This window comes from Dictyostelium discoideum (genome assembly GCF_000004695.1).
Source record: "Dictyostelium discoideum AX4 chromosome 5 chromosome, whole genome shotgun sequence".
NCBI classification, from domain to species: domain Eukaryota; phylum Evosea; class Eumycetozoa; order Dictyosteliales; family Dictyosteliaceae; genus Dictyostelium; species Dictyostelium discoideum.
In genome coordinates, this window is record NC_007091.3 from 4384643 (window position 1) to 4403131 (window position 18489).

At 19.9% G+C, this 18489-nt stretch overlaps 6 protein-coding genes across 6 annotated transcripts in view; 1 reads left to right on the plus strand and 5 right to left on the minus strand.

Moving 5' to 3' along the window:
- The window catches only part of DDB_G0290621 (protein kinase, TKL group), a gene marked incomplete at both ends in the record, with an annotated part of 2983 nt that extends 1288 nt beyond the window's left edge, over window positions 1-1695 (minus strand). Inside the window, 2 exons of the mRNA XM_630606.1 lie at window positions 1-1466; window positions 1546-1695. The exon at window positions 1-1466 is cut by the window's left edge and continues 1288 nt beyond it. Of these exons, the coding sequence (XP_635698.1) occupies window positions 1-1466; window positions 1546-1695 (1616 nt within the window). The remainder of the gene's footprint in view (window positions 1467-1545) is intronic.
- Window positions 1696-2572: 877 nt separating this feature from the next.
- Window positions 2573-5008, plus strand: DDB_G0290623 (hypothetical protein; the record flags this gene model as incomplete). The annotated part of the gene is made up of 1 exon (XM_630607.1): window positions 2573-5008. The coding sequence occupies one exon, from the start codon at window positions 2573-2575 to the stop codon at window positions 5006-5008; it is 2436 nt and encodes an 811-aa protein (XP_635699.1).
- A 165-nt stretch (window positions 5009-5173) lies between these two features.
- On the minus strand, window positions 5174-6893 carry DDB_G0290625 (hypothetical protein; the record flags this gene model as incomplete). The annotated part of the gene is made up of 2 exons (XM_630608.1): window positions 5174-5898; window positions 5978-6893. 2 exons carry the CDS (start codon window positions 6891-6893, stop codon window positions 5174-5176), a joined length of 1641 nt encoding a protein of 546 aa, XP_635700.1.
- A 509-nt stretch (window positions 6894-7402) lies between these two features.
- On the minus strand, window positions 7403-9406 carry DDB_G0290627 (hypothetical protein; the record flags this gene model as incomplete). The annotated part of the gene is made up of 3 exons (XM_630609.1): window positions 7403-7746; window positions 7839-8771; window positions 8851-9406. The coding sequence occupies 3 exons, from the start codon at window positions 9404-9406 to the stop codon at window positions 7403-7405; spliced, it is 1833 nt and encodes a 610-aa protein (XP_635701.1).
- Window positions 9407-9894: 488 nt separating this feature from the next.
- On the minus strand, window positions 9895-13274 carry DDB_G0290629 (hypothetical protein; the record flags this gene model as incomplete). The annotated part of the gene is made up of 4 exons (XM_630610.1): window positions 9895-11648; window positions 11798-12119; window positions 12291-13058; window positions 13206-13274. The coding sequence occupies 4 exons, from the start codon at window positions 13272-13274 to the stop codon at window positions 9895-9897; spliced, it is 2913 nt and encodes a 970-aa protein (XP_635702.1).
- Window positions 13275-14122: 848 nt separating this feature from the next.
- Window positions 14123-14972, minus strand: DDB_G0290631 (pmp22 family protein; the record flags this gene model as incomplete). Its single annotated transcript, XM_630611.1, has 3 exons — window positions 14123-14334; window positions 14550-14814; window positions 14892-14972. 3 exons carry the CDS (start codon window positions 14970-14972, stop codon window positions 14123-14125), a joined length of 558 nt encoding a protein of 185 aa, XP_635703.1.
- Window positions 14973-18489: the final 3517 nt, after the last annotated feature.

The following is an 18489-nucleotide window of genomic DNA, read 5'->3' on the forward strand; positions in this document are numbered from 1 at the left end:
ATACCAAATGAAAATACATCAACTGATTTATTAATTAAATTATTATTTTGATTATTATTACATAATAATTCTGGTGGTGAATATCTATATGATCCCATATTTAAACTATTATTATTATTATTTTGATTATTATTATTTAAAAATTTACTAATACCAAAATCAATTAATTTTAATTTATTATTTTTTGAATTTTTTAAAATATTTGAAGGTTTTAAATCGAAATGAATAATACCAATTTCATTGTGTAAATAAATCATAGCATCAACAATTTGTTGAAAATCTTGAATTACTTTTAAAGGATTTGGTAATGATGATGATGGTGACAATGGTAGTGACTGACTTGGATATTTATCCAAACTATTACCATCGATAAATTCTAATAATATAATTCTTTCAATGGTTGAATAAGTTATAATCTTTACAATATTTGGATGATTTAGTCTCTCCAATATTAAAACTTCATTTTCAAACTCTTTTGAAATTAAACTACTACTTAATGATGGTTTGAACCTTTTCATTGCTGTACCCATATATTTATAAATTGAACATTGACCACCTTCACCAATTTTATTACTATCATTAAATATCTCCTCTAATCCATTATTTGGTAATAATGTTGTTGTATTATTTAATAGTTGTGTCCTTGGTGATATATTATTATTATTTGATTGTTGTAACATTGAATTATTTTGTTGTTGTTGTTGTTGTTGTTGTTGTTGTTGTTGTTGTGATGGTGGTGGTGGTGGTAGTTGTTGTTGTTGTAATTGAATTAAATTTGGTAATAATGAAGAAGATGATGATAATGATGTTCTTAAACTATTTGACCTTATTAAATTTTGAATTGATTGAATTCTTTGTAATGGTGATGACGATGACGATGATGATGATAATGTTAATGGTGATGATGATAATGGTGATGATGAAATATTACTATTATTATTACTACTATTATTGATAGATGATGATAATGATGATGTTGACAAACCACTTGATGAAGCTGATAATAATGAAGCTGATAATAATGATGTTGATAATAATGATGATGATGTTGAATTTGACATTGAAAGTGATGATAATGATGAAAATGATGTATTATAACTAACACCACTATTATCTTTAATGGGTGAAATGGGTTTTTGTTGAAGTTGTTGCAGTTGCAGTTGCTGTAATAGTTCTTGTTGTTGATCTTTATATATTGGTTTTTTTGGTATTACTTTTGTTTCATATCTTTGTTCTATAATCTCAATCTCTTCTTTTTCTTTTTCTTTCCCTTTTTCTTTTCCTTTAATTGATTTATCACTATCTCTACTCTTTCCAATATCTTTTGTATTATCATCTTCTACGACATCGTCATCCTCTTCTTCATCACTATCTTCTTCATCCTCTTCATCCTCTTCATCATCATCATCTTCATCACTATCTTCTTTTATGAATGTTTGAAGGAATTTTAAGTTGAATGGTTTATTCTAAATAAAAGAAATGTTAAAAATTTATGTTGGGGAAAAATAAAAAAAAATAAAAAAAAAAAAAATAAAAAAAACATACCAAATAGATAGTTTGTAACTTTCTAATTCTGGAATCAATAGTATCAAATAATATTTGTTTCTCTTTTGTTGACAATTGTTTAACTAATGCTATGAATGAATCTTTATCATCTTTTTTTAATATTAATATTTTCTTTTCAAATGAATTCATTATTTATTTATTTATTTATTTTTAATTTTTTTTTTTTATAGTACATTTAATTTATATTTATATTTATATTATAATATTTTTTATTTATTTTTTTTATTTTTTTATTTTTTTATTTTTTTTTTTTTTTATTTTGTTATTCTAAACTACATATATTTATTTTACAAGGGATGATAATACATACAAGAAGAAGGAAAAAAAAAAAAAAAAAAAAAAAAAAAAAAAAAAAAAAAAAAAAAAATTTCGTTCCCAAATTAAAAAAAAAAAAAAAAAAAAAAAAAAAAATTTTAAAACCTTCGAAACATCTTGCTCTAAAAATAGGAGTTTTTTTTTTTTTTCAAAAGAAGAACTGTGACATTGATCATTATTTTTTTAATACGAAAATAATTTCTTTCAAATTAATATTTTATTTGAAAAATCTAAAAATAACATATTTTTTTATTTTTTTATTTTTTTTTTGTTTTAAAATTTTTTTTTTTTTTTAGTTACGTTTTGGAAAAAAAAAAAAAGATTTTTTAAAAATAGAAATATTATTACTAAGAATTAAAAAATTTCCTTAAATCGTTCATTTTGAATTATTATTTTTTTTATTTTGTTAAATTTTTTTAAATTTTATTTTTAATTATTTCTCTTTAAAAAAAAAAAAAAAAAAAAAAAAAAAAATTCTGATTTTTTTCTTGTGATTTGTTTTTTTTTTTTTTTTTTTTTTTTGTGAGAAAAAAAAAAAAAATCAAAATCCAAATTTTTTTTTTTTTTTTATAATCAATTCAAAAAATAACAAATAAAAAATAATTAATTAAATAAATAATATTAAACAAATAATTAAAAAAAAAAAAAAAAAAAAAAAAAAAAAAAAAAAAAAAAATAATAATTAATAATAATGAAATCATTTTTAGAAATTACAGGAGAAAATGGTGATACACCAACAACAAGTTATTTATTTTCAGATTCTGATAGATATTTTTTTGATTGTGGTGATGGATTTCAAAGATTCATTAAAGGAAGGTCAAATATAACATTTGGTAAAATTAAATCAATATTCATAACATCATTATCATGGGATTGTATTGGTGGGTTAATTGGTCTATTCTTAACTATGGCAGAATTGAATATTAAAGTTCGTTTATATGGTCCAAAAGGTTTACATAAATTATTTACATCATCAAGAGAATTTCAATATCAATTGAATGTAGAAATTTATGAAGTTGATTCAACAATAATTCAAACTATTAAAGATGATTCATTTACATTTTATACATTACCAATTACTAATAAAAACAATAAAGATGATGATAATGATGAAATTAAATCGATTATTGATGAAAGTAAAACTCCAACTTTAGCATATTATGGTAGAAATCCACAACCTATACCAACAACTATTGAGAATGATTATGAATATGAAGAAAGTTCAATAGTTTGTTATATTGGTATGACAAAAGATTTTAAAGGTAAATTCTATCCAGAGAAAGCTGTAGCATTAGGTGTACCAAAAGGTATTTCATTTAAACATTTACAAGATGGCAAATCTGTGACAAATAAAGATGGAGTTACAATTACACCTGATCAAGTTATGGATAAATCGATTAAAGGTACAAAATTTGCAATCATTAGATGTCCATCAATTGAATATTTACCAAGTTTAAAATCACATCTTTCAATGTTTACAGATATTCATATTGTAAATCATATAGTTCCAAATGAAGTTTTATCAAATTTAAATTATATTAAATTTATGGAAGATATTAATCAACAATCAACAGCAGCAGCAATTAATACAAAACATATTATTGTAAATAATGAAAATTGTGAAAGGGTTTCAGGTTGTCAATCATCTGATAATCAAATTTTAAAACTTCAAAAATTTATACCATCATTATTTCCAATGAAACAACAATCTAGTGAACATGATAGTTTAGTTAAATCAATTGAATTTTTAAATGATTCAAAAATATTAAAAGATCAAATTAATGTTTTCCCATGTAAAGAAACTACAAATTTAATATTAGGTCCACCACAAAATGCAGGTGATATTGAATTTTTACCATTAAATAATAATAATAATGGCGAAGGTGGTGTTGATTCAAATGAAAATGAAGGTTCTTCTGATAATAAATCAATGGAAGAATTTATAAATACAGAACAAGGTCAATTATTTAAAAAACAATTAGATCAACAAGTTGAACAATTAGAATCAAATCCAAATAAATGTTGTCATCCAAAAATATTATTCACAGGTACAGGTTCAGCAATACCAAGTAAATATAGAAATGTTACAGGTAATTTCATAACATTGGCAGATGATCAAAATATTCTATTAGATGCAGGTGAAGGTACATTTGGTCAATTGTATCGTTTCTTTGGTCCAATTGAAGTGAAAAAGCAATTAATTAATTTGAAAATGATTTGGTTATCACATTTACATGCTGATCATCATTTAGGTATACCAAATATTTGTGAAAAAAGACAACAATATGCTCAAGAATTAGGTTTAAAAGATAATGAATTAGAGCCATTAATTATAATTGGACCAGAGGCATTGATTCAATGGGTTAATGAATTATCAGTTATTGTAAATTTAAAATTCATTGGTATTGCTATCAATGGTAATCATTCAAATCAATTGGTACAAACTTGTAAGAAATTAAATATTAAATCATTTTCAATGGTACCTGTAATTCATTGTAATTATGCTTTTGGTTTAGTTATTGAATGGAATGATGGATTCAAATTAACTTATTCAGGTGATACTCGTCCTTGTAAATTCCTATCTGAAATGGGTAAAGATTCATGTGTACAAATTCATGAAGCAACTTTTGAAGATGAAAAACAAATGGATGCTGTCTCAAAAAGACATTCAACTGTTGGTGAAGCTTTAGAAGTTGGTAGATTAATGAATTGTAAATTCTCTTTATTAACTCATTTTAGTCAACGTTATCCAAATTTAAAAATGGGTACATATAAAGATACAAATTATGGTTTGGCAATTGATTTACTTCAAATTTCACCTTATCAATATCCATTAGTTTATAAAATGATTGAACCATTTTCTTTATTATTTGAAAATGAAGCTCAAAAGAAATTAGATAAAAAATCAACTCAACCAACAACAACAAGTAAATCAAAATCTACAAAAACAGAAGATGAAAATAATACAATTGAAAAAGATGCTAAAAGATTAGAGAAATATCAAAATAAATATAAAGATGAAGTAATATTACCAGCTTATGTATATAATATTGATTCAAATTCTTTAACTTTAATAGAAAATACATTTGATGATTTATCAAGTCAACCTCAATTTGAAGATGATTAAAAAAAAAAAAATAATAATAAAAGAAATTTATTTTATTTTATTTTATTTATTTATTCATTTATTAAAATTTGATATTACAATATTATTTATTCAAAAGAAAAAGTTATTTTTTTAGATTTTTAGTTTTTTTTTTTTTTTTAACCCTTACCTCCTTTTTATATTTTTTTAGAATTTTACAACTTTTACATCATCTAATAATTTGCAAACATCAAGAGATTGATTAAAATCATTTGATAAAATGATCTTTTTTACAGACTTTGGAATTGAACCATTTAATAAAGGTTGTTTTAAATAACCTAAATGTAATTCTTCAACAGAATCTGGAATTATTGATGGTAATAAACATTGATCAAATCCATTTTGTAATGAAATACATTTTACAGAATTTGGAATTGAACCTTCCAATAAATCTTTTTTAATAGCATGAATATCTAACCATTGGATACCATCTGGTACAATACCTGGTAATAAAACTTGATTAAAGTTACTACCGAATGTAATATTCTTAATTGTATTTGGTATTGAACCAAACATTAACTCTTTTTTAATATCATGAATTGATAATACTACAACTTCATTTGAAATTACACCAGGTAGTAATTGATCGAATCCATCATTAATTGTTAAAAATTTTACTGATTTTGGAATTGATCCTTCAATTAATGGTTTATCTAATTGAAAACAATGGATTGTTTTAATGGTTTCAGGTAATGTTCCTGGTGAAATAAATTGATTAAATCCATTCAATAAAATAATTGAATTGACATTTGGTCCAAATTTAAATTTTGATAAATTACCACAATCTTTACCAAATGCAATATTTGAAATGTTTTCATTTTCAATTGGGAATGGGTAACTTTCTGAGTAGACATAAAATTTTAATCCATTATCTATTTTTTTTAATCAAAATAATTAAAAATTAATATCATTATTTTAATTTTATAATAATTGTTTTTAATTTATACATACAAGTTACATATCTGTAATTATCTTTATCAAATTGAATATTATTTTTATCATTTACATTTTCATTATTATTATTATCTTCTTGATTAATTTTATTTGAAACAATTTCATTTTTATTTTTTAAAGAAAAAAATGATTTAAATGATTCTTTTACATTATTAAGTTCATTATTATTAATGGTAATAATATTATTTTTATAATTATCAGAAATTGTATTATTATTTTTTTCTTTTAATATAAGTAATGATTCTTGATATTTTTTAATAATATTTTTAATTTCTTTATTAATTTCATTTTCATTTTCTTTTTCATTATCATTTTCTTTTTCTTTTTCATTTTCATTTGATAATTTTTTAATTTCATTTAAATTATTAATTGAAATTGAATTTTTAATACTTGATAATATTTGATCATAATTATTAATTGATGTTGTTATTGAAGAATTTAAATTTGAATTTTCTTCAAGTGTTGATTTTAATTGATTTTTTAAATCATTTTCAATGATGTTGATTAAATTATGAATTTTTTTAAATTCATTTGTTATTAATTCAATATTATTATCAAATTCATTTTTAATTTGATTATATTTATTATTTGATAGATTTAATAAAATTTTATCATTTTTTATTGTTTCTGAAATTGTTGGATGAATTTTATTTTTGAAAATTTCAATTAATGATAAAACATTGGTTTCATCCAATAGGTTTGCTTTATGACCTCTATGATGTTTATCACTTGTTAAACAATGAATGCAACATGGTATTAATTCACAATCTGAGCATAAAAATGTAATTTCATATTTTGGGTGTAATTGACATTTATTAATATTATTATTATTATTATAAATATTAATACTATTATCTTTATTATTAATTATATTATTTAAAACATTTTCATCAACAACATTATTTGAAATCATTTTATTGATAAATATACAATTATAATTTTATAACTTTAATAATAAAAATAAAAAATTATTTTTTGTGTTGAATAAAAAAAAAAAAAAATTTATTAATTATATATTATTAACGTAATTATTTCATAAAAAAAAAAAAAAAAAAAAAACAAATCAAAAAATTAAAAAATATATTTAATAATGAAAAAAAAAGTGGTATAACCACATCAACACCCTCACACACAATTTCTGCGGGGCAAATTCATAATTATGAATTTACCATTGTGTTAATATTATTATTTTTTACTAGCATTTAATTTTAAAATTTTTTTTTTTTTTTTAATAATAAAAATTTATTTGTTGGTGGGTAACAAAAAAAAAAAGTGTTTGGTATTCCAGTTTAAAATAATTAAATTATAATTTTTTTATTATTATTATTTTTTTTTTATTAAAAAAAATACTTGCATAATGATATGCTAAATATTTCCATAATTATATTTATTTATATTGTTTTCTTATATTTTTTATTTTTTTTATTTTAATTTTTTAAAATTTTTTCTATAGATTTTATTATTTGGATTATATTCTGAACATTTTGGATCATTTTTAGGTGCAGGTTCACATAGGCAATAATAATCTAAATCATGATAAATATAAATACAAGGATCTTTTATAAAACAAACATTACCACCTTCAAATATTTTAATATTTGAATTTTCATTAAAAATAGTAATATTCTTACAACCTGAATTTCTATTTACAAATCCTACTAAATTAAAATGATCAATATATGTAACATTAATTAAATTATTTCTACCAATTAAAAATTTTAATGAATTTGGATCATTTCCAAAATAACCAACTGCTCTGAAAAATCCTATAAAAAAAAAAAAAAAATTTTATTATTTTATTAATTTAAAAATTAAAATAAATTATAATTATTATTTTTTTAAAAAAAAAATCACATACCTCCATTTGAATCTGGTTGAGTTTTAATTGAATCAATTGTAATTTGTTTTTTTTGATCACAATTTGGACCAATGTAGCCATATTTACAATGACATTCATAAAAACCACCACTAATATAACCAAATTTACAATTTGATAAAGGTTTATATTCTGAAAAGTTCCAAATTATTTCATTTTGAATAATTTTAAATTGAAGAGGTTCATTATTATAATTTAATAATTTACCAATATTACATCTAATTGTATAATTATTTCTTGATGTTATATTACATGGTTTATTATCAATTGTGATTCTATAAATTTGATTCTTGTAAAAGTATCCTATCAACCTAACTTCTCCACCATCAACTTTTGCAGGTTTCAATTGAAACACTTCAGGTTTAAATTTTTCACAATTTTTACCAAAATAACCTGCTTCCCAACATATTCTTCTACCTGTTAATTCTGATAATGTAGTTTCACTACCACCACTACCACTACCACTACCACCATTTTTATATTCTATTGAATAATTTACTCTAGTATCTTCAAAAATAATTATATCTTTTAAATTATATGGATCTTTAAAATTGTAATCATCCAAAATTTTAACGATTGGATTTACTATATCACTTTTTTGAAAATAATCTGAACATCTTGGAAAACCTTTTAATGTTGGTTCACAAAGACAATAAAAATCTTTACTTTGATTATAATACATGTTATTACATCTGTTTGCATCAAAACATAATAGATCATTACCACTAAATAATAATTCATTAGTTATTGAATCATAAATTGATATTTTCTTACATCCAATATCACCTTTAACAAAACCAAAAATTTCTCTAGAATCAATAAATGAAATATTTGCTCTATTATTATTATTATCACCAACTATAAAATTCATTGGGTTTGGATATTTACCAAAAAATCCAATTGCTCTAAAAAATCCTTTCAAAAAAAAAAAAAAAAAAAAAAAAAAAAATTAATAAAAATATTTTAAAAATAAATAATTAATTAAATTATTTACCTCCTTTTTCTTCTGGTTGAGTTAAAATTTGATCAATTGAAATTGGTCTATCTTTATCACAATTTGTACCAACATATCCAAAATCACAAACACATTTTATAAAACCACTTGTTATATAACCATTTTCACATTCTGGAAATGGTGTATATTCTGGATATGTCCAAATTATACCATTTTGATAAATTTTAAAATCTACAGGTTCATAATCTTTTAATTCACCGATATTACATTTAATAGAATAATTATCATATGATGTAATATTACATGGTATATTATCAATTGTAATTTTATATTCATTTTTATCATAAAAATAACCAACTAAACTAACTTCACCACCTTCAAGATTTGCAGGAACTAATTGAAAAACTTCTGGTTTTGTTTTTTCACAATTTGAACCATATCTTCCTTCTTGAGCACACGCTCTTAAATTATTTAATTCACTCGATTTTAAATCTGAAATAACATTTGTATCAATTGACCAACTACCTTGTGTTAAAATTATATTATAATAATTATTAATTAATAATATTAAAAAATATAATTTTATAATATACATTTTTTTTTTTTATTTTATTAATAATAATAAAAATAATAATAATAAAATTTTATTATTATTATTTTTATTATTATTAATAAAATAAAAAAAATAATAAAATAAAAAAACGAATAAATAAAAAACTATAATAAAAAAAATAAATGAATAAATAAAAATAAAATTGAAAATAAATAATTACAATTAGTAATAGTAAAATTAATTATTTAAAATTTAAAATATGTGGGTTATTCTTTTTCAACAAAAAAATAAATTGTGGTTAATGTGTTTTAATTTTATTAATTTTTTTTTTTTTTTTTTTTTTAATGTCAATTCTTGAAATAGTAGTAATAGTATTAAAAGATTGAAATTATTATTAAAAAATAAAAAAGTTAATTCTTTTAATTATTATCATTATTATTATTTTAAAAATTATTAACCTTTGGTATAAAAGTCATTTTATTATTATTATTATTATTTATTTATTTTATTTTATTTTATTTTATTTTATTTTATTTTAAATATTCTTGAATTTTATTTTTTAATTTTTTAAGAGGAGTTAAAAATCCTTGACTTGGTGGTAAGTTAATACAGAATAAACTTTTGATACCATTGTTGGCTTGATTATTTTGATTTAAAAATTGATCGATTCTATTTAAGATTGCAGGTAATTCAAGTTTGAAATGATTTTGAATGATATCTTTAAATAGTATTGGTTGATTTTTTAAATAGAAACAAATAGTTTCCAAAGATAAAAGATAGGAATCTTCATTGAAAATCGAAGAATTTCTAATACCAATATGTGTTCCGATTTGAGTATCATAACCTGCCTCTAAGAAATAGGGTTCTTTACAACCTAATATTAAACCTTGAATACTAATTAACACTTGCAATAGATTTGAAACCTCTGGTATCCAAAGTTCATTTTTATTTCCATGCCAAGTACCTAACAAACTAAGACAAACCGTACCATTAACATTTAAATTTGGATGTAACTTGAATGAAACGCTATGATAGAAAACCTTTGGTGGTACCATTGGATATTGATTTGGTAAATAAATATCAAATATGAAAATACTATTCTCATATATAGTATCTTGTGGACCAATAATTAAAGCACTTAATAATTGAATTTTAGTTGAATTTGCTTTAACAAAAATACCAGGTGGCATTGAAGTTGATAAAATTTCAAACTCTTTTGAAATTGTATTTAAAAACTTTTTATTCAATGAACCACCACTCTTTTCCTCTATAAAATTATGAATTTCAAATTCTTTTAAAATTTCAAATTTAATACAACCATTTTCAATTTGTTCTGTATTTTTAATTAATTCTTTATCATTATCTATTATTTTATAATTATTATTATTTTCATTTATATTTTCAATATTTTCTTTTTCATTTTCATTTTGATTTTCTTTTTCTTTTTCTTCGATTGATATTTTATTAATAATTTGTTGTTGCTGTTGTTGAATTGGTTTTAATTTTTCTTTTTCTTCGTCTTCAATTTTTTTAATTACTTTTTTAATTTCTTTTTCAGTTTCACTTGTATCCTCTTGTTCTTTTGAATTTGATGATTCACAATATTCGCTAAAAGACGATCTATCATCATCATCATCATCATAATATTCATCATCATCTTCTTCATCTTCACTATCAGAATCGTCGAAATCGTCAACTTTTGTTAATTCAAATGGATAAACCATTTCAATGAAACCGTTATTCCATTTAATTTTTAATTGTAAACCATCTCTACCAATAACTTGACCAATAATATCTGCTTCTTTTAAAATCTTTGAATCATCTAATTTACAAACGTAATCCGATTCATCGAAATTATATTCTTCTAAATATTCAATATCATAAACTGAAACATCATTTTCAATAAAACTTGATTCACCATTATCATTTAAATATTTAATAATTAATGTTGAATCTTTATTATCTTCATTATTATTATTATTACTACTACCACCACTATTATCATCATCTTCATGAACAATATTATTCCAATTAATTGAACAAACTCTATCAGTTGGTTTAGTTGATATAACAACACCCCATTTCGATTGTTTATTACTATATGGATTTGCAACATCCATACCACTTGTACAAACAACTTGACCTGGGAAATAATCTGTTGCTAATGAATCGCAAATCATTAAATCAACTGAATCCTCTTGTGTAAATTCACCATCTTGCCATGCAACTGTATAAATCGATTTTGTTAAAAATAAATATCCACCTTTTTCTTCACCATCTTTATCTATATTTTTTATATAAAAAAAAAAAAAAAAAAAAAAAAGTAAATTAATTTTAAATTATCATTTAATTATTAAATATTTAAATAATAATAATAATAATAATAATAATAATAATAATAATAATAATAATAATAATAATAATAATACATACCAATATAAACTATAGGTTCACCACAACTAAAAGTTTCATAATCATCAGAGAATTTAATGATTTTATCAATTGGTTGAATTGAATTTGGATAATCACAATCATTTTTAAAAAAGTATAACCATTCAATTTCGGCTTCAACTGGTATAACTTTATTTATTACTAATTTCTTTTTACTCTTTGAAAATACTATTTTACCTGGACAAAATGAATCATCATCATTATAAATCTTATGAAGGAATACATTATTCAATGATTCTGCTCTCTTTATCTTTACAATTTTATCATTATTATTAACATCTAAACATTCTAAATCATATACAACCTATTTTTAAATATATATATATATATTATTAAAATTAGTATATATATATATATTATTGTTATATTATTATTTATTATTATTATTATTATTATTATTATTATTATTATTATTATTATTATTATTATTATTATTATTATTATTATTATTATTATTATTATTATTATTAATTACCTTTGTAACTAAACCAGCAGCAATTTTATTTGAATCAAAAACTTTACTACCAACAACTAAAGTTGATGGATCATAAACTTTTTGAACTAAAGTTAAATCACCTTGAGTGATTATACCAGTGTTTATAGTTGAAAATGGTACTACGAAATAAGTTTTTTGACATTTTATAACTGAACCTAATAATTTACTATCGGAATTAATCTTTTGAACTGAATCGGTTAAATAGAAATGTCTATCGAAAATTTGTAATTCCTCTTCATTATAATCTACTTCAATCAATTGGTTACTGCTAATTACTAATAATAAAACACCACTTTCGTTATTCTTAAAATCATAATAATCATATTCGTCATCGCTGTCATTATCATTATCGTCATCGTTATTATTTCTTCTTCTTGAATGACGTTTAAAATCATCATTTTCTAAATCCTCTATATCTAAATATTCTTTATTTGTTAAAACTCCATCTTTAATATCTTGATTCATTTTTAAGATATCATCTGTTGAATAAAACCCACTTTTTTTGATTGCATTTTTAATTTTATCATTATTATTATTATTATTATTAATACTACTATCCTCTATTTCCATTACATTTGAATCTCCTTCTGATTCTGATTCTGATTCTTCACTATCTTCTTCTGATTCTTCTTCATCATCTTCATCGTCATCATCATCATCAACATCTAAATTATCATGATCCCACGAAACTCTTGCTACAAGGCAATATTGTGATTTATAACAAACTATATCATCTTTAAATAAATTCTAAATGTTTTTATTATTATTTTGTTATTATTATTATTTTTTATTTTTATTTTTATTTTTATTTTAGTAAAATTAAGATTACTGGTGTATTCTATTTTTCCAAAAATAAAATAAAAATAAATAAATATAGAATAAATATACACTTACTTTTTCTTTTACAAATATTACATCATTATTTTTTATTGTATTGGTGTCACTATTGGTATCAACTTCCATAATGAATTAATATTAATCTTTTATTACCACTAAAAAAAATAAATAAAAAAACAAATAAAAAAAAAAAAGTGTGGAAAAACCTTTTTTTTTTTTCTTGAAATTTATTTTTTAATTACGAAAAAAAAATAAAAAAAATAAAAATTAAAATTAAAATAAACTATTATTTCAAAATTTTGAAAAAAAAAGGAAATCCAATTATTTTGGTAATTTATTTTTAAAAAAAATGAGAAAATGTGGAAAAAAAAAAAATAAAAATATTCTATAAATAGAATTTGCTTTTTTTTATTTACCATTAAATATAATAATATATAATAATATATAATATATATTATTATATATATAATAAACTCCACAAATTTTTTTTTTTTTTTATTTCATCAATGAAGAAATATATTTTTTTATTATTATTATTATTATTTTTATATTTATATTACTATTACTGTTATTTTGTGATTCGATGAAATTAATCCTAACCCTTAATTCGTTATTGTTATTGTTATTATTATTATTATTTTTTTAATTATTATTATTATACTATTTTCATTAATTTTTAATTTTATCTAAATATCCAATACCACATCGTGGTGTGTATGCGTGCGTGTGAGTATGCTTGATTTACTTTCTTTTTCTTTTTCTTTTTTTTTATTTTCTTTTTTTCTTTTTTCTTTTTTTCTTTTTTCTTTTTTTCTTTTTTTTTATTTTTTTCTTTTTTTATATTTTTTTTTTTTATTAATTTTGTGATGGGTGGTGGTCATTGAAAGGGGGAGGGGAAGTTTGATATGTTATGTTGAGTGCACCGACCAAAAAAAAAAAAAAAAAAAGAAAAAAAAAAATTATTCTACTATCCATTAATGACTGCTATTCATTTTTGCTAAAAATGCACCCCACCCTATATTACAAACATTCATAAAAGTAACTCTGTGTATGCTACTTATATAAGCGAAATTTACGAAATTGATGAATGGCCAAACCACACAATCTGAAACATATGTTGTCAACCAATCCTTTTTAAGTTTTTCTACGATATCATCCTTTGATTTACCTTCTAAAATACCCATACCTAAAAATAAATAAATAAAAAAATAATAATAATAATATTAAAAATAATTTATTATTTTAGTAAATTGAGAATGTTTTTTTTTTTTTTTTTTTTTTTTTTTTTTTTTTTTTTTTTTTTTTTTGGGGTGTGTGGGTTGGTTGGAAAAAAAAAAAAAATGAAATTTCGAAAAGATTGGAATTGATTGAATATTGAAATTGATTTTTATAAATATATACCTGAAAAGAATAAAAAATTAAAAACTGGTGAACAAACCACTTGATCAATTGTCAATTTTATAAAAGCATGTCTATATGATTTTTTAGGAAAATGTTTATCTAAATATTTAAACCAATAATGAAATAGTGGACCTGTAACAGCGAATCCAAACACTGCCATTCTCATTGACCTTTTGAAATCATATTTTTTATCTTTGTCTCTACTTAGTTCAATACCTTGTACTAATGAATCTGATATTAAATATAAAAAACCTGAAGTTACCGCCTAATAATAATAATAATAATAATAAAAATTAGTATTGGGAGAGAGAAAAAAAAAAAAAAAATAAACTTTATAATTACCTTTGTAGCCACTGGATATTTATGTAGTTGTGAAAGATAATGTGATTGAGCTAATTTTAAACCTACTAGTAATCGACTCATTACTATTTTATTATTATTATTATTATAATTATTATTATTATTATTATTATTAAAATTTAATTTAATTTAATTATATTTTTATATTTATATTTATAATATTTTTTTGTATTTATTTATTTGCTTGTTATAAATAAATTTATTTGTTTATCTTTAAATATATGTTTATTTAATTTGTTGGTTTGGTTTTTTTTCTTCTTTTAAAAGTGTGTGAGAATTTGGGGGGGGGGGGGGGAGATTTTTCAACTTGGTTAAACAAACATTTAATGCTTGAAAAAAAAAAATGTATTGTGTGTATTTCTTAGAGCGGTCACTTTTAAAATTGAATTTTAATAATTTTAAATTATTTTAGTAATGTTACGCTGGTGTGTGCTTGACTAAAAAGGTCGAATGAAATTTGGAAAAATAATTTCAAAAAAAAAAAAAATCAAAAAAAAAAATGAAAAATTATTTCAAAAAAAAAAAAAAAAAAAAAAAAAAAAAAAAAAAAAAATAAAAATAAAAAAAAAAAATTTGGAAAGGGTATGACATAACGATGAGCTTTTTTATTCTTTTAGCACAAAACTGCTAATTTTTGATTAAAAAGCTCATTGCGCAACCCATTTTTTAAAAAAAAAAAAAAAAAAAAAAAAAAAAAAAAAAAAAAAAAAAAAATAAACTAACAAATGAATAATTTAATTATTTGATTGGGAAAGTAAATTAATTATTTATTTATTTTTTTTTTTTTTTAAAAAAAACATATATCTAAAAATATAAAAAATTCTATCAGGATTGAAAAAAAAAAAAAAAAAAAAATTAAAAAAAAAAATAATAAAAATAATTACACAAATTCTTAAAAAAAAATATATATAATTATGTCTATTTTTTTTTTTTTTTTTATGGCAACATTAAAACAACAACTATTATAATAAAAGAATCTAAAAAAAGCATTAGTGGGAAACTAACAATAAATAAAAAAATTAAAGTGAACATGTTCTTGGAATTAAAACCTCTATTTCCTTTTTAATATAAAAAGTTATTTTCAGTATCCCTTTTTTAAAAATACTTTCACCCATACTGTGTTTTTTTTTTTTTTCTTCATTATTCATTAAATTGATTATTATAATAATCATAGAATAATATTTATCATCTAAAAACAATCATAATAAAATTAATAATTAATAATAAAAAAAAAAAAGAAAAATTAAATTAATTCAATATGATAAAAATAGATTTTACACACCCTCTCAACAAAAACAAATCTTAATTTGAAAAAAAAAAAAAAGAATTGATTGTTCTTTTTTTTTTTTTTTAAATTAAAAAAAAAAAACTTTTTTTAATTGTGTGTGTTTGTGTTTTTATTTTTATTTTTTTATTTTTTTTCATTTTTTTTATTATTTATTATTAATCACAATATATCTAGAAATTAATTTGTTATTATTAGAGCGAAAAAAAATGTCCATAGACAATATATATATCTTTTTTTTTTTTTTATTATTTGAAAATCAGTTTTTATTTGTTGAAACTGTGTAATGTAAATGTGAGAGATATAGGGTTAAGTTTGATTATTGATTTTTCAAACACATTAATGGGGGAGGGAGTTGATTACAATTTTTTTTTTTTTCCTTTCATAGTAAAAAAAAACTTTATATCTTTTTTTTTTTTTTTTTTTTTTTTTTTTTTTTCCAAAACACTCCACCAAAAATACCACTTGAGTGTCAACACCCAATTGTATTCATCTCATCAATAAATTAATAAATAAATAATAATAAAAAATAAAATTAGACATATTATAAAGAGGATACAAAAACTTATTATTTTATACTATTATGTTAATAATTACACACTATATTCATTAAACTAAATTAAAATTACACATTTTTGAACAAGTGGGATTTGTTGTTGGTTTTTTTTTTTTTTTTTTTTTTTTTTTTTTTTTTTTTTTTTTTTTTTCAGAATTATTTTTTGAAATAGGGTATCTATTTATACAACATCAACATAATGGGAGCGAGAAAAAAAGAGAGAGAGATATTGATTTAATAATTATTAGAAGAAAAAAAAAAAAAAAAAACAAAAATGATGACTTCAAGTGGGGTATTTTTGTAGATATGTGTGGTTGTTCTTTTTTTTTTTCTTTTCCTTTTTTTTTTTTTTATTTGTTTTTTTTTTTGATTTAATATGGTAAAACTCAACTCATTCATAATCATTATTATTTTTATTATTTTTATTATTTTTTTATATTTTTTTTTTTTATATTTTTTTTTTTTTTGTGCAAGTGAGTTTGTGTTGTTTTAGTGTTTGTGTTCTTTTTTATTTATTATAACATCAAACACACTTTCAAATCCATCACTATTTTTATTATTTATTTAATAAAATAATTGATTATATACAAATATATAAAAATAAAAAAAAAAAATATTTATTTTTGGAAAAAAAAAAAAAGAAAAAAAAAATTATTTATAGAACCAATTTATTTTTTTTCATTTATCTTTTCAATTACAAATAATAAAAAACAAAGGAAAAAACCTTTTTTATAAAATAAATAAATAATTTGTTGTATTTTTATTATTATTATTTTAATTATTATTTCAATTATTTTTTTAATTATTTTTTTAATTTTTATTATTATTATTTTTATTATTTTTATTATTTTTATTATTATTGTTTTTTAATCCAATTTCCCATTTTGTATTTTTTTACGACATTGTACAAATAGTTCACTCACTCAATCACACACATACACCCACAAAAAAAAAAAAACACACACAGATTTTCACTTTCATAAATAATTTTGACAAATAGAGTAACAAGTAAGCATAACTCACATTCACATTATCAATTTTGTTAAACTTCTCATTTTTACACTATATCCTACAAAATAATCGTTATATCATATTTTTACACAATTCACTTTAATTTTTAAACAACCACTAAAAATTTCTTTGTACTACCACAATTAATTTATCAACTTTATTTAATATATTTTATTAATTTTTTTTTTTTATTATTATTATTTTATTTTTTTTATTTTTTTTATTTTTTTTTTTTATTACACATGTATTGAAAGGATTTATCTTCTTTTTATTTTTATAATAATTGAACAACAACAAAAACATCAAAAACATCAAAAACATAAACCCCATTTCCCACAATAAAAAATTTAAACACTCTTTTAAGAAGCCCCTTTTAAAATTTTAATTTGATTTTTATAAATCTACATTCCCAAAAGTTTCTTTTATTTTTTTTATTTTTTTTATTTTATATTTATCATTTTTATAAAATTTCTTTTTTTGTCCATTTTTTTCCTATTTTAATATTTTTCAAATTAAAAACAATCATTTTTAATTATTTTAAATTAAAATAATTTTTTTAATTAAAAATTAAATAATTAAAATAAAAAAAAAAATAAAAAAAAAAAATTGATATAGTTTTTTTTTTTTTTTTTTTTTTTTCTTCTTTGGCCTTTCATAGTTAAATTTTTATATTACATAGAAAAAATACAACTATTATTACTATAATCCTTATTGTTATAATAATAAAA